Source organism: Sus scrofa, chromosome 4, assembly GCF_000003025.6.
Source record: "Sus scrofa isolate TJ Tabasco breed Duroc chromosome 4, Sscrofa11.1, whole genome shotgun sequence".
Lineage (NCBI taxonomy): Eukaryota > Metazoa > Chordata > Mammalia > Artiodactyla > Suidae > Sus > Sus scrofa.
In genome coordinates this window covers 46,762,825-46,778,604 of record NC_010446.5, presented here as the reverse complement: position 1 = coordinate 46,778,604, position 15,780 = coordinate 46,762,825, and the positions used below count along the sequence as shown (strand labels likewise).

Below are 15,780 nucleotides of genomic sequence, written 5' to 3'. Positions count from 1 at the left end.
TTATAACCTGAGAGAGTCTTTGAAATAGCTCTGAGGACTCCTCAGCCCGTTAGAGATAAAAGCATAGTTATATACATTTTTGAGACAAAGGGTTTTATGCCAAATTAGATATTGACCATTTACACAATTCCGATCTAAATGTACAAAATAAGTAATGGGTCTAGATGATGCCTTACAAGATTAAAAAGGAAGGTTATCTCCTAAGGAGATCTGGTTAAAGCAAATGCACAATACACATTAAAGGGGAGGAAGGAGGCCTAAATAGACGGAGAAAAATTTTATGCTTAAATTTTTCTTGTCTTGTTAAAAGTATGAATTTCTTTTCACCAATTGCCAAGCAGACATACAACCCATCTCATGCATGTAGTCAAGATAAACAATAATTGGTTTTCATGTAAGGCGACTTGACAGCCCTGTTTGTCACACATTATTCACCCTAAATTCATGTGACCTCTGGGTTAACTAACTGGCTTTATCCAAAGGAAAAAATAAACTTCTCTTAACTTGATGACAGGAGGTAACTTGCAGGTTGAATGTGAAGTCCCTCTGAAGTTAGGCTCCAACCCTCTTACAGAAAGTAGGAGATGAGACATTCTCTTCCTTGATAATTACATTTCTAAAAATGGACCCCAGGGGGAAAAATTTTAAAAATAAGTAAAAATGGCCCCCAGGTCTCCAAGAAAGTCATTGCTGGGTTGTAAACTATTAAGAAATTTAGCCTTTTTGAAAAAAGATTTACACACATTTCAAAAAGAAAGAGAATGAATTTACAGTTTACAGATTTTCTAAAGTAAATGCTTAAAAAAAAAAAAGGGGAATTGTGAACTGAAATTTTGCACTTGTGTTGCCTCTGTCTGCTGGTTCCGAATTGAAATGTGGAGACATAATTTTGGGTAGAGAGAAAAAGGTAGCCTTATTGCTTTGCCAGGCAAAGGGGGCCACAGCAGGCTAATGCCTTAAAGACTGTGTCCCCTTTGGAAGGGATTAGGAGGTGGTTTTATAGTTTGGCGAATGAAATAAGGATCAGGTCTGTAGATAGGATCAGGGTAGAGGCAAGCTTGTATTGTTTCTCAAAGCTGGTGTTTACTGGCCCCAGGACTGGTTCTGGGTGGTCCTTCTTCCTGGAATGAAGAGTGCTTCATCAAGTAGTTCTTCCATTTGTTGGAAGAACTTCTCTCACTCTCCTTGTCCAGAGACATTTTGTTGTAAAGTTTCAGTGGTTTTGTTTTTGTTTCTCTTTTTTCTTCCCTTCTTCTCTTGTTTTCTCCTCTTGTGTGTGGTTTGATGACTATCTTTAGTGTTGTATTTGAGTTGATTTTTCTTATTTGTTTGTGTATCCGTTGTAGATTTTTGGTTTGCAGTTATTCTGAAGTTTTGATATGAGTCTATATATATATGAGATTGTTTGAAGTTGTTGGTCTCTTAATTGCAAGTGCATCTCCAGTATCCTGCATTTGTACCCAACTCTTCTCATGATTTCTGATTTTGTGGCATAATTGTGCATGGATGATTTCGTATCTTTACTGCATATATACCTTTACTGGCGAGCCTCGTCATTTGTGGGATTTTTGTTTCCTGTTGTAGCCTTTTCTTTTCTGCCTAGAGAAGTTCCTTTAGTATTTGTTGTAAAGCTGGTTTAGTGTTGCTGAATTCTCTTCTCTTTTGCTTATCTGTGAAGCTTTTGATTTTCAAATCTGAATGAGAGCCTTGCTGGGTAAAGTAATCTTGGTTGGAGGTTTTTTCCTTTCATTACATCAAGTATATTAGGAAGCTCCCTCTGGCCTGCAGAGTTTCTGCTGAATAATCCGCCAATAACCTTATTGGGTTCCCTTGTATATTATCTGTTTCTTTTCCCTAGCTACTTTCAATATCTTCTCTTTGTCTTTCATTTTGGTCAGTTCAATTCATATATGTCTTGGGGTATTCCTCCTTGGGTTTATTTTATATGGTACTCGTTGTGCTTCCTGGATTTGAGGGAGTGGTTCCTTTCCCATGTGAGGGAAGTTTTTGGCTATTATCTCTTGGAATATTTTTTCTGTCCCCTTCTCTCTTCTCCTTCTGGAACCCCTATAATACGGATGTTGGCGCGTTTCACGTTGTCCCAGAAACTCTTCACTTGTTTTCAATCTTTATTCTCTTTTCTGTTCTGCATCTGTAATTTCCACTAATCTGTCCTCCACCTTGCTTATTCGTTCTTCTGCATCTTGTATTCTGCTGTTGGCTGCTTCTAGTGAGTTTCTTGTTTCAGTTATTGTATTTTGCATCTCTCCTTGTTTCAGTTTTATATCTTGTATCTCTTTGGTCAGTGTTTCCTGTAAATTATTCCTCTTTGCCTCCAGCTTATTTCCAATGTCTTGCATCATCTTCAGCATCAACAATCTAAAGTCTTTTTCCTGTAGGCTGAGAATCTCCTCACCACTTAGCTGATTTTCTGGGGATTTTCCTTTCTCCCTCATCTGAGTTGTAGTTCTCTGTCTTTTCATTTTTATATGTTTTTGGTGTGGTGACTTCTTTTATGGATAATAGAGTTGTAGCCTCTCTTACTTCTGGTGTCTGCCCCACCCCCCAAATTTTCCCTAAATGGCCACCTCCAGAAAAAGGCATATTCCCAAGAGCTTTGCCTCCAATATCCTTCCCCCACAGCAAGCCACATTCACTCCTGTTTTCCCAGGAGGTTCTCTAAGAATTGCAGTCAGGTCTGACCCAGATTCCTATGGAGACTTTGCTTTGCCCTGGGACCCAGCACATGTGAAATTCTATGTGCACCTTTTAAGAATGGGATCTCCATTTCCCCCAGTCCCATGAAGATCCTATGCACAGACCCCAGTGGCCTTCAATGCCAGATGCTCTGGGGGCTCTTTCTCCCAGTCCCAGATCCCCACACGTGGGGGTTTAATGTGGGGCTCAGAACTGTCAATCCCATAGGTGAGTCTCTGTGATACAGTTACTTTCCAGTCTGTGGGGCTTCCTACCCAGGAGGTAAAGGGTTGCTTATATCACATAATCTCCCCTCCTACCTCTAATGTGGTCTCCTCTTTGTCTTTTGGAGTAGGATATTTTTTTGAATGTTTCTTGTCCATTTGGTTGAAGATTGCTCAGCATTTGGTTGTAGATTTTGTTGTTTCTAGGAGAGACATTGAGCTCCAGTCCTTCTATTTTACCATCTTAATCCCATCTCCTAGGAGAAGATTTTTCTGAGCCCACTTCTTGCATGTCCTCATATCTAGAAACACTAAAACCCTTCTTGGTGATGTCTGCTCTTTGTGACTAGTAGTAACCTTCAAGAGACCAGCAGCAAACTTTGTAAAATGTTTGCATGCTGCCTGCACCTCCCCCTTCAACTTTATCACTTATATCTTGATATTTCCCCTTTTCTCTTTGGGATGATATTTCAAAACTGTCTTAAATACTGCTTCATGGGCTATAGTTGGTGGATAAAACAAAAGATGTCCCGGGTCAACCACTCCCAAGGGTAGGCCAGTGACCCCTGATGGAACTCAGAAAAGAAAGAATACTACCCTACAGCTAGTTGCGTATCAAAGGAGTGATTCCTGTAAATCCACAGAAACTGCTTTTCTGTATATCTTTTTCTGTAAATCTGGTTATCTGTAAATCTTTTTTTCCTACTACACTCCCTTTGTTGCAAAAACTCATATTTCCTAGATTTCCCCCCTGCCTCCTTGGAGTGGTTTTTCAGGGCTACCTGAGATGCTGTCTCCTGGGCTTAAGTCCTAATTTTTCCCCAAATAAAACTTGAATCTCAACTTCAGGTTGTACAATTTTTTGTTTAAGTCGAAAGAAGAAGTCTTGTTCTTATTTTCAACAGGGAGAATCGTCTGTTACTTTTAAATTGTATCCTCCTTACATCAACAAACTCAGTGAGGTTAATCACCCTCTTCAACCTCCTCCCCTAGAGCAGAAGTCCTGAGGTGAAATTATATACAAACACAACTTGATAAGCTTATTTTGGATACTGTTAGGTTTAAAAAAAAAACTCTGTGACAAAAAATATTAAACAGCATTGAAAGGTAATTTCTAAACAACAGTGCTTCAGTAAGAATTTTGTAAGTTTGTTCCTCCCCCCCCTTTTTTTCCTTCCTTGGGATAGTTTATCTTTTGGGTAATAATCTTGTTGAACTTGCTTAACAGTTAGAACCTGTGGTTCTGATTCTGGAAAGAACGTACCAGAAGCTGGGTTCTTGTTAATGCAGCCAAAGAATGAACTTGGAGAACACACAGGCAGCAGCCAAGCAAAGTCTTTATTACAGGAAAGCAAATACCTCCCAGGACAGATGGGAGGGGGGAGAAGAGCTCCTTCTCTCTATTGTCTTATAGGGGTTTTTATCCCTTAAAGATGGGGGATACCAACGTGTGGTCCAGATGATGTAAGAGTTTTAACTAAAGAAATAACCCCCACCCACCCCAGCTTAGGAGGCAGCTATGTGCCTGTCAGCAGCTTTGCTTGCCCCATACCACCCTTCTTGTAATCTTGTAGCAATTATGTGCCTTAAGTGCTTCCTAGCAAATCTGCTAGCAGCGCTCCAAGCATTGCTTCTCAGTTTCAGTTTTGTAATCTTGTTTACTCTCCTTCTTAGGCAGGAACACTGTCTGCTCTGGCGAAGGGGGAGGGCCAGACTGCTTGGGTGGGAAAAACAAGACCCAGAAGTCTGTATTGTATAAAAGCTACCCAGAACAAAGACCAGGTGCTCAAACTCTGGAGGCGATTCCTCTGAGCCCACATTGGTGCTGAATAAACCCTGCTATTCTGCATCTCCAAGTGCTGTTTGTCTCTTTCTGCTGTCACAGTTTCTGCAACACAGAAAGATGTGGTTTTCTCCCACTGGCCTTGCCCAGTTACCTATATCAGTCCTTGTCCAATAGGGTTCTTAGGGCTGGAAATGTGCCATGAATCTTGTGGTTTCTTTGACCTTTTTCTTCCCCATAAACTGAGTCACAGGGGGTTAGAGATTAATGTCCATCTGGGTGTAGGTACACTCCCTATAGTAGCCAAGGCCTGTATGGATGTTACTCCTTGGAGCCCTTAAGCCACAAATGTTAATCAGGAGCCATATCTAATAATGCATCAAAGCCCATGCTTCTACGATGACTACCTGAATTATTATTCTGACTCAGTTCCATAAGAAAATAAAAACATTATATAGTGATGCCAGGGATTTGCTCCTAATTGTGGGTTAACAACTGCCTTTGTCCATGTGCATGATAATAGGGTTTACTGACTGTTTTCTATGTGCCAGGCCTTGTTCTAAGTGCTTTAAAAATATTATCTCATTTATGGAGTTCCCATGATGGCACAGTGGAAACAAATTGTCTAGAAACCGTGAGGTTGCAGGTGCGATCTCTGGCCTCGCTCAGTGGGTAAAGGATCTGGCATTGCTGTGAGCCATGGTGTAGGTTGCAGATGCATCTCGGATGCTGCATTGCTGTTGCTGTGGGGTAGACTGGCAGCTGTAGCTCTGATTGGACCCCTAGCCTGGGAATCTCCATATGCCATGGGTGTGGCTCTAAAAAAAAAATCTCATTTAAACCTATGAGATAACAGTTTTAATATCGGTAATTTGCAGATAAGAAAAGCAAACAGAATTCATAACTCTCTAAACATTAGGCATCTAGTGAGACATGTACCTTGGCTTGAATTTCAGCAATCTGATTCCCATGTCTACACTCTACTAGCAGAGAGTATAATACAATGGCTGAGAGCTGTGCCCCAGATCCAAACAGGTCTGGGCTCAGATTCCATTACTATTATTTATTAGCTGGGAAGCTTGACTAATTGTTCCGTGCATCAGTTTTCCAAATGAGGATAATAATAGTATAAACCTCATAAACACTCATGAGGATTACAGAAATGTGTGCATAGAATATTTATCACATCTGACACACAAAAGAAAGTTGAGAAATATTAGCTTGAGGATTAAAGTCAGACCCCATGGCTCTTGCCTAATTGAAATAACTCATTGCATTTGGAATGGTCTCTTTTTTTCATGCCCCTACTCTATGACTTGGTAGTGAAACTGACAGCAAAAATGGCTTGAACCTAGCCAGAACCCAGACTGGGACTTGAACCCATGTGCCAGGACTTGAACCCAGCCTAAACCCAGATTGGGACTTGAATCTTCCCAAGTCAAAAGCCAGATTGGGACTTGAACCCATGTTTTTAAATTAGAATCACTCACCTGCTGTCTGAACTTACTGAGGTTCAGGTTCTTCCTGTCTCAATGCAGAAAGGATTCAGTGAGAGACAATGTGATATGCAAGAAATAGATTTATTAAGATAAGATGCTTGTGAGAGATGCAAGTGAGCAGGCAAGGAGGCTCTGCCCTGAGGATTAGGTGGACTACATTTTTGTAATCCAAGGAAGGGTCGGATGGAGGAGGAAATTGCCTTCTTTCTCTTTCTTTGAGTAGACATCAGGATTACATCATTAACTCCTCCTTCATAATGAGTATGAGAGTATCTGACCCTATGAGATCGAACTAGGACTGTCATGGTGCTTATTCAAATCAGCAGAAGGGTGGTAACATATACTAAAATATGTTGAATCATCTCAGGTTTCCATATAATGAAGGTATCCTACTCAGGAATGTCATCTTTCCCTTAAATTCCTGTCATTGGTCCTAAGGATCATTATCCTCATGAACATGAATGCAGGCCTCATTTTATCTTTCATTTAATGACCTGAGATGTATCTCATGCTTTTTGTGGTTTTATGGTTAAACAAGCCTGTTTCATTCTGATAGCTTTCTTGAGTGATTATTAACTTACATTGATCTCCTAAAGTTCCCTGTTCACCTCTCTATCTATGGCCCCCTACTGGGACTTCTACAACTACCTGTGTAACTATCCTGTTCCATCCTTTTCAGGATGATGTTGGAATAACTACCACAACTTTGGGATTTGCTAAGAGGAAGTTGAATTGAGGACAGGTTAGACTAGGTCTAAATGGAGAAATATTTTGCAGTTTGGGTTTGTTGTCTCTTCTGTATAGAAGTAACGAAATTTTAGTTGTCCTGCTATAGGACTATCTTCCAGAAGTATACTTTCTCTATAACTTGTGACATCCATGTCCAGGGTTATAGGTGGTATTGAGATACAGATGTGTTACCATCTGGGGCTCTTTGGCTTCCTAATTAATGAAAATTGATAAGAGGCCAGACAGGAAAATTCAGGCAAGGCTTTACTGGGGATGCTGCTGCAGCAGTGGACAGTGAAAATAAACAATTTCCCTTACTTGCTCACTTGCTGGGGAGGGCAAGCTGGTTCCTAATATGGGGCAAGAATAGGTGTGGGTCTAGTGGTCTGGCCAGAGGTGCATTCTGCCCACCCCTTTGGTAGTGTTGTGTGCAGGTGGCATGAGTGGTACCCTGCTTTTGCTTCTGATATCTTGCTTTTGCTTTTGGCTTTTCAGAAATGGCAGTTGGGTTTTAGGTGGGATTTTTTTGTTTTTGGGTTTTTTTTTTTTTTGTATCTTCTTGCCCATAATTTGCCCCAACACAGTTATTTTTAGTCCCTTTTCATTTCTTTGTATTTTGTTGCTTGAGGAGATGTTTGTCCAGGTGCAAGCTTTGCAGCCACTGCCCCAAAGGGTCCCAAGTACTAGGTCCCAGCCTGTCTCAGATGTATCTGATGGTGTCCAGTCCTGGAAGTATATGGGGATTGAAAGAAGCTAGGATCAATTGTGTAAACTGTAAGCAGACGATATGGTTTCACGGATGCATAATCATAATAGAAGTTTTCTTTGCTGGGTCTTGTGCTGCAGGTCCATGGGAGATCCTGAAAGAGGGACAGTGTGGCATATAAAACACAAGAGACTCTTTTACATTTTAAAAGTTGGGAACCAGGAGGCACTCTGTTTCTCTGAACAAAGGACCCTAGGGTTTAGCCCACAGGACTTTTATTAGGGAAAGTGATGTGTTTAGGTTAGTGAGCAAAAGCAGGCATAAGGAGTGTCGAAGCTATCTCTTAGTGAGATTTAGGGAGACTACTAGCAATAAAAGTCACAGGTGTGCACATTTAGGATATAGTGCAGTTGCCTAAAGAACAACTTAGTTAACATATAAGCCTCTTGTTTTCTTTTGACTGGAGACCCTGCACTTTAGAACTCTGTGTCAGCAAACATGCTTATCTGGCTTTTGCCTTCACAAGCATTCCTTGGCTTATCTTGCTTTTGCACTACAAGTTTGCTTTCTTTCTTTCTTTCTTTTTTTTGTCTTTTTGCTATTTCTTGGGCCGCTCCCGCGGCATATGGAGGTTCCCAGGCTAGGGGTCCAATAGGAGCTGTAGCCGCCGGCCTAAGCCAGAGCCACAGCAACGCGGGATCCGAGCCGCGTCTGCAACCTACACCACAGCTCACGGCAATGCTGGATCGTTAACCCACTGAGCAAGGGCAGGGACTGAACCCGCAACCTCATGGTTCCTAGTTGGATTCGTTAACCACTGCGCCATGACGGGAACTCCACCAAGTTTGCTTTCTGCAGAGTTCAGCAGTTCAGTGGTTTCCAACATTCCTTTGTCTGGAATATTCAACAATACAGTATTTACAATTATAATGCACCATACATGTGTGTGTGTGTGTGTGTGTGTGAGAGAGAGATGGGAATCACACATGATAGAACTTACCAAAATGTCTGTCTTTTGAGGATACAAATCTGTAGCGCCTCTAGTATGGAGACCTAGACCAGCCCAGAAGTCAAGGCAACTTTCTGAGAAAATGACATTTAAGCTATCTCCTGAAAATAGGGGTGAGAGGCAGCCACACTAAGGTGGAAGTGTAGGTATCTGTGTGTATGTGCAATGGAGATGGGAGGGGGAAGGTGTGAGGAGCTGGGGTGTATGAGGAGGGATAAGCATAAATCATGATATGATTTTAGGCTCTTTGATTTCAAGACAAATATAAATTAATACGGCCATTTCTTTTGTGTTACATTCTGGTATAGTGTGTGTGATTTTTCAACCTCATATTAATGAGAGAAAGCAATATTATTTTATTTGTTCCCATTTTCAGCCCTTATCCATCAGTCTGTGATTGTAAATTCAACCTTAGTCATCTTTAGAACCCTATATCTCTCCTTCACTGTCAGGATCATGAGAAGGTGGGATTTCTCTGAAGCATGTATGTTAGTCCATTCATGCTGCTGCAACAAAATACAATAGACTGAATGGCTCATAAACAGCAGAAATTCATTGCTTACAGTTCTGGAGGCTGGAAGTCCATGATCAGGGTGCCACCAGCAGACAGCCCCTTTCTGGTTTGTGGACTGCCAACATCTCATTGTAATACCATCACTCTGGGGGTCATGATTTCAACGTATGAAATTTGGGGAACATAAGTATTCAGTCCATAGCAGTAAATGTTCTCTGTTTTCTTCCAGAGTTTCCCTGTGGCATTGGCTTTAGTTGCCTACATTGTTAACTACCTGGATAACCTACCTGTATTGTCTGCCTTCTTTCTTCCTGGTGTTCCCAAATGAGTCACTTGGGTTGGATCCTCATCTCAGGAGTCTTCTTTGGAGGAACCCAAACTAAGACAGTGAATTAACACTATAAGGGCACTGTCAATGCCTTCCAGCCAAAGACCACCAGGGACACACCTAAGGTTGAACCAGATGGGTTTATTTAATTTTTCCTTTAAGATAGGACACACATCATGGGAAATCATGAGTCTCTGCAAAAATGTGTCAAAAAGAACCTATTACAGGATTTGGATTTTGGTTGGATGATTTGGGAGATGGTGTAAGGAAGTAGGAATTGGATGTGGGCAGAAAGCACAGGCAATTCTATGAAGGAGGATCTCAATAAATCTTATGTCTAGTAAGAAGAGTCTGGAAAAAAGTTAAAAGTTGCAATTGCCTCTTTTCTTGGCCAAGAGAAATAGCCACTTATCTTGGCCAAGAGCTGGGTTGTTAGGTATTTTGTTGATTACAACTGTGAACTTGTTTTTGTCTGTGCTTAGACAAAACTGTGAAGTAGACTCCTGCCTTCTGACCTCAAAATAATCTTGTTTGAAGTTGGTATTCTGAGCGTTGGTTTATGCCTGGTAGATTAGCATGGTCTACCTGTGAGTGCCAGGCCAATTTCTGAAAGTCCAGGGCTGATTTTTTTTTTCCTCAGCACTTAGAAAATGCAAGGCATAGTTCCAGCTGTGGTGCAAAGGGATTGGTAGCATCTCTAGCATCTCTGCAGCTCCAGGACACAGGTTCAATGCCCTGGCCAAGCACAGTGGGATTTGGTGTTGGCTCTGCTGTGGCCGAGAAAGAAAGCAAGCCAAAAAAAAAAAAAAAAAAAAAAAAAAATGCAAGGTGCTTAAACTCTCAATGTCACATACTATCAGTCTGACCCTGGGGCTTCACATGCATCCTCTTTTAATCTTCACAATAATTCTGTTAGGTATGAATAGTCACATTTCAGAAGTACGGAGAGAGTTCCTGTTTGTGCTTCAGCAGGTTAGGAGCCCGACTAATATCCATGAGGATGGGGGTTCTATCCTTGGCCTTGCTCAATGGGTTAAGGATCTGGCCTTGCCACAAGCTGTGGCACAGGCCAGCAGCTGCAGCTCCAACATGACCCCTAGCCCAGGAACGTCCACATGCCTCCAATGCAGCCCTAAAAAAAAAAAGAAAAGAAAAGAAAAGAAAAGGATAAACCTGCCTTTCCCTGCTATCTCTCAGTGTTAAAGGGCATTTTGTCCCTGGAAAAGTCAAAGCTGCCCAGCTTTTTATTAGATTTCAGCCACTTTCCCCTAATTAGGCAAAGGGAAGCTGTGTCTTTACTATATTATTGCCGATGTGCGGTTCAGCTTGGACTTAGGCACCGAAGGAATAAACATAAATTATTGACAAGCACCTGGGCAGTATACACATGCCACGTCTTTCTGCAATCTGCACTTTTCTGGCACAGTCAATTCATCCACCCACCCAAGGCCATCTAAAGCGCTATTACTGGCCTTAACATTATTTTTACAATCCACAGACAAGGTAAATAGAGAACAAGAAAACGTATGGGAGAGGTCAAGCTGGGCAGTGCCCTTGGGCTCAGACCCATGTAGAAGGGCCGTCCTTCTACGGCAGGCCGTCCTGGCCGCTAGGGGCCAAACCGCTGCCAAGGCCAGCCTGCTCCCCGCCCAGTTTGTGGAGCCTGGGTATTTCAGGCCGGCCCCTTGCGCCCCCGCGCGTTCCTGCGCGGAGAGACAAAACATGGCGCTGCTAGGCCGGGTTTTCGCCCCTGGACACGGTCCTCGGCGGGTAAGGCGGCGCTGGGACGGCCCAGGTTCCCGCGCGACCCTCGCGAGCACTCTGTCCCGGGTGCGCGCTGAGCAAGACGGGGTGGGGGGTTGCCTGGTCACCGGGAGAAGCGCATAACCTGGATCCGCAGCCCCTGGTGGGGGCAGCCAGGACAGTGTGTCAGGCGGAGAGAGGAGAAAACACTGGGGCCTGGAGGGAATCTCGCGAAGAGCGCGAGCCCTGCGACTAGGTTTAAGGAGAAAAGTAATGTTAGGCTGTTGTCGGAGGACGTCCTGGTATACGTTTGTGTTTGTGTGTAGGGGGGTGGGGAGGGCACGCCAATTCTCAAAGGTTTCCCATTCTTAGAAGTTTCAAAGTTGTGTGTAAATAGGAAAAGAGACGGACACTACATACTTGCCCTTTGAGGTAGGAGAGGGGGACCAGGTGGGGGAGTGGGGACTGGAGGGAGCATTGGCCTTATCTGCAGTTGTCTGTTTTTTGTTTTGTTTTGTTTTTTAATGAAAAGTGTTAGTTGTGCAGTTAAACATTAATACAAACATATTCACATTAAAAAAATAAAGAAAATCCAGCTCTTTATAGTTCCCTTCCTAGAGATAATGCTGGCAGAACTGCATCTCAGGCAGGCTTCCTCATAATTTTTTGTTTTTGTCTTTTTTTTGCCATTTCTTGGGCCACTGCTGCAGCATATAGAGGTTCCCAGGCTAGGGGTCTAACTGGAGCTGTAGCCACTGGCCTAGCCAGAGCCACAGCAACTTGGCATCCACACCTCACTGCAACACAGGATGCTTAACCCACTGAGCAAGGCCAGGGATTGAACCCTCAACCTCATGGTTCCTAGTCAGATTCGTTAACCACTGAGCCACTAAGGGAACTCCAATTTTGTTTTGTATTGTCGACATCTCTCTTAGTCAAAATAAAATTTGCAAATAAAGTAAGTGGGAGGGGTGAAGAAAGAGAAAGGAAAATGAAGCTATAATATCCAGGATGGTCCCTTTCACCAACTAGATTAAAACAAACAAACAAACAAACAAACAAAAAACTTAGCTAAATGAAACTAAACCAGAAATCACAATTTCCTTAGCCAGTTTAGAAAAATTATTCTGCCAACTGTGAAAAACTTTTTTCAGTTCAACACAAAGGGCAGACTCTTTTTTTGGAAAACATGGACAAATTCCAAATGTAACCACAGGAAATGGCATAGTGAATCTGAAGTAAAAGACAGCTTCCTTTTAAAAAGTGAGATTTGTTCAAGGCTAGGGTTTTATTGATAATATTTTTCTCTTCCTGTAAAGATTTAGCTTCTTGTAAAAGATGGATGTATTTTCTGATCTTAAAGAACTCTCATTTGGATCCTACAGTGGCTCTGTAAAGTAGAAGTCTTCAGTTTTTTTTTTTTTTTTTTAAACACATATCATTTGAATTGTAGTAACCTTATCCCAGTTCTTCTAATACTATTAGACAATACAGTATGAGAGGGAGAAAATGAACTCTTTTAAAAATTAATTACGGAGTTCCCATTGTGGCTCAGCGGAAACGAATCTGACTAGGAACCATGAGGTTGCAGGTTCGATCCCTGGCCTTGCTCAGTGAGTTAAGGATCCAGCGTTGCTGTGAGCTGTGGTGTAGGTCGCAGATGCGGCTTGGATCTGGCATTGCTGTGGCTCTGGTGTAGGCTGGTGGCTACAGTTCCAATTAGACCGCTAGCCTGGGAACCTCCACATGCTGCTAGTGTGGCCCTAAAAAAAAAAAAAAAAAAAAAAAAAGGACAAAAGAAATTAATTATAATCTTGTTACCAAGTCCAGGCTCACTATCCTGTAAGTTTTGGTCTGTAGGCAGCATCCAGGATGACTAAGCACAAGTGACAGAGGACAAAGATTAAAGTAAAAGGAGCAGATCAATATGGAGTCAGATTTGTGTTAACCAAATGCAAATTCATGTGCCCAAAAATCAGTAAGACCAAACAATACCGAAATACCAGAGTTTGGAGCAGAAAAATTTCATTGCAGGGCCATGAAAAGGGGTGCCTTGTGCCCCCCCAAATCCCGGAACTCTCTGAAGGCTTTAAGCAGAGCCCTTTTAAAGGCAGGGTGAAGGAGGTAAGTTAGTTGTTAGTTGTTGCAACTTTCTTGGTGTGGGAGCCTTTGTTCTTGTAGCTGTCCAGGTAGGTCAGGTCAAACCTCCAACTATTCTCTGCTTTGCAACTTTTTTTTCTGCCTTTTCTAGGGAAGCTCCCCTGGCATGTGGAGGTTCCCAGGCTAGGCGTCTAATTGGAGCTGTAGCCGCCAGCCTACGCCATAGCCACAGCAACTCGGGATCCAAGCCGCGTCTGCAACCTACACCACAGCTCATGGCAATGCCGGATCCTTAACCCCCTGAGCAAGGCCAGGGATCGAACCCGGGAACCTCATGGTTCCTAGTTGGATTTGTTAGCCACTGAGCCAGGAGGGAACTCCTTGTTTTGCAACTTTTTTTGTAATACTCTTAAAGTCCATAGCCTTAAGAATAGGCTAGTCTGTTCAGGCTATAGGCAACATTCTGTTACATAAGGTGCAGAGTATGACTAAGCACAGGCAACAGAGCACAAAGGTTAAAGTTAAAAGAAACAGATCTAAATGGAGTCAGATTTGATCTTCCCTGTTACATTTCCTTTCTAGCACATTCAGGCTTCTGTGTGAATGAGTTCCTGGGAGGAGAAAATCTTCACATTTGTGAAGTGAGAGGTTGATCCAGGGAATATATTTATGTTGGCAAATACAAGTTGTTACAATTAGAGCCCCTGATTTGAATATTTTAGTTACTAAGATCCATGAGAAATGTTTCATTTGTTATACATCCTATTTATGAAGTGCTATATTGTGCTGTTAGCTGGTAGGTCTCAGTTCAGTGCAATATTAGTGCTGTTAGCTAGTAGGCCTCAGTTCGGTGGGGTACTAATGAGAATTGGCTCTGTGCCTAGCCCTGGGGATGCAAAGATTTAAAAATTATGAACCCTGCTTCTTCTTTTTTTTTTTTTTTTTTTAGGGCTGCACATGCTGCCTATGAAAATGCCCAGGATGGGGGTCTATTAGAGCTGCACCTGTCGGCCTATGCCATAGCAACCCCATATCCGAGCCATGTCTGCAATCTACACCATGGCAATGCCAGACCCTTAACCCACCAAGTGAGGCCAGGGATTGAACCCGTATCCTCATGGATACTAGTTGGGTTTGCCTGCTGAGCCACGATGGGAACTCTGAGCCCTGCCCTTAAGTTGCTTGCTCTCAGTTTTGCTGAGGAAGACATTCACTCATTCAATAGTTTATCAGGAAATACTAATTAAGTGCATACAAAGTTTCACACATTACTTGGTGATCCTTACTTGAAAAGTAACTCTGCCATCCTTGAGCTAATAGTTTCATGTATGTTTTTCAATTTTGTGAGTGGTCTTTGAAATAATTTAGTGAAACAAAAGGGGTTTAAGTAAAATAGGAGTTCCCGTTGTGGCTCAGCCGGTTAGGAACCTGACATAAGTATCTGTAAGGATGTTGGTTTCATCCCTGGCCTCACTCAGTGGATTAAGGATCCAGTGTTGCCTCTAGCTCATGCAGATGCAATTAGGATCCCTTGTTGCTGTGGCTGTGGCATAGGCCAGCAGCTGCAGATCCAAACCAACCCCTAGCCTAGGAACTTCTATGCCGAAGGTGCAGCCCTAAAAAATATTTTTTTTTTTTTTAAAGAAAGGAAATAAAGTGGAATAGAATAGGAAATATCAGAATTCATGTTATATGTAAGGTTAAATTAAAAAAGAAAGTAGTATTCTTTTGTAAATTCATTCTTTGATATCTGTGGTACACATTGCTATACTTTTTTTTAATCGAGTAAAACTACTAATTTTTTTTTCAACTTTTAAAATTAAAAATAATTTTTTCCACTGCACCTACAGCATGTGGAAATTCCTGGGCCAGGGACCAAACCTACACCACAGCCATGACCTGAGCCACAGCAGTGACAACACTGGATCCTTTAATGGCTAGGCCACCAGGGAACTCCTAACTACTATTTTTCCAAAAATGCTGCTTGGCCAATATAAATTCAAGTAATACAGTTAAATTAAAACAAAGTAACATGGGTCCCTCGAACTCGCCACCTAGAAATAACCAGAAATAACATTTCTGGCCACCCAGAAATAACATTTGGTGAGCATCATTCTGGGCATTTGTTTGTGTTTGTAAAAGGATGGGGGGGGAATAGGCATAATTTTGCTGGAATGTATCACATTTATTTTTCGCATGGAATTAGTCAACATCGTTTCATTGTCCTTTGTAAGGCCATCTGGGTGTTTTTTCCTTGTTTGTGTTTTGAGTTTTAAAAATTATTACTATAATGGAGTTCCCGTCGTGGCGCAGTGGTTAACGAATCTGACTAGGAACCATGAGGATGCGGGTTCGGTCCCTGCCCTTGCTCAGTGGGTTAACGATCCGGCGTTGCCGTGAGCTGTGGTGTAGGTTGCAGACGCGGCTCGCATCCCGCGTTGCTGTGGC

General features: G+C 42.3%; 1 protein-coding gene across 1 annotated transcript in view; it reads left to right on the top strand.

Moving 5' to 3' along the window:
- Positions 11,178-15,780, top strand: part of DECR1 (2,4-dienoyl-CoA reductase 1) — a 36,069-nt gene continuing 31,466 nt past the window's right edge. Inside the window, 1 exon segment of the mRNA NM_001190232.2 lies at positions 11,178-11,259. Within this exon segment, the coding sequence (NP_001177161.2) occupies positions 11,212-11,259 (48 nt within the window). The 5' untranslated portion in view covers positions 11,178-11,211.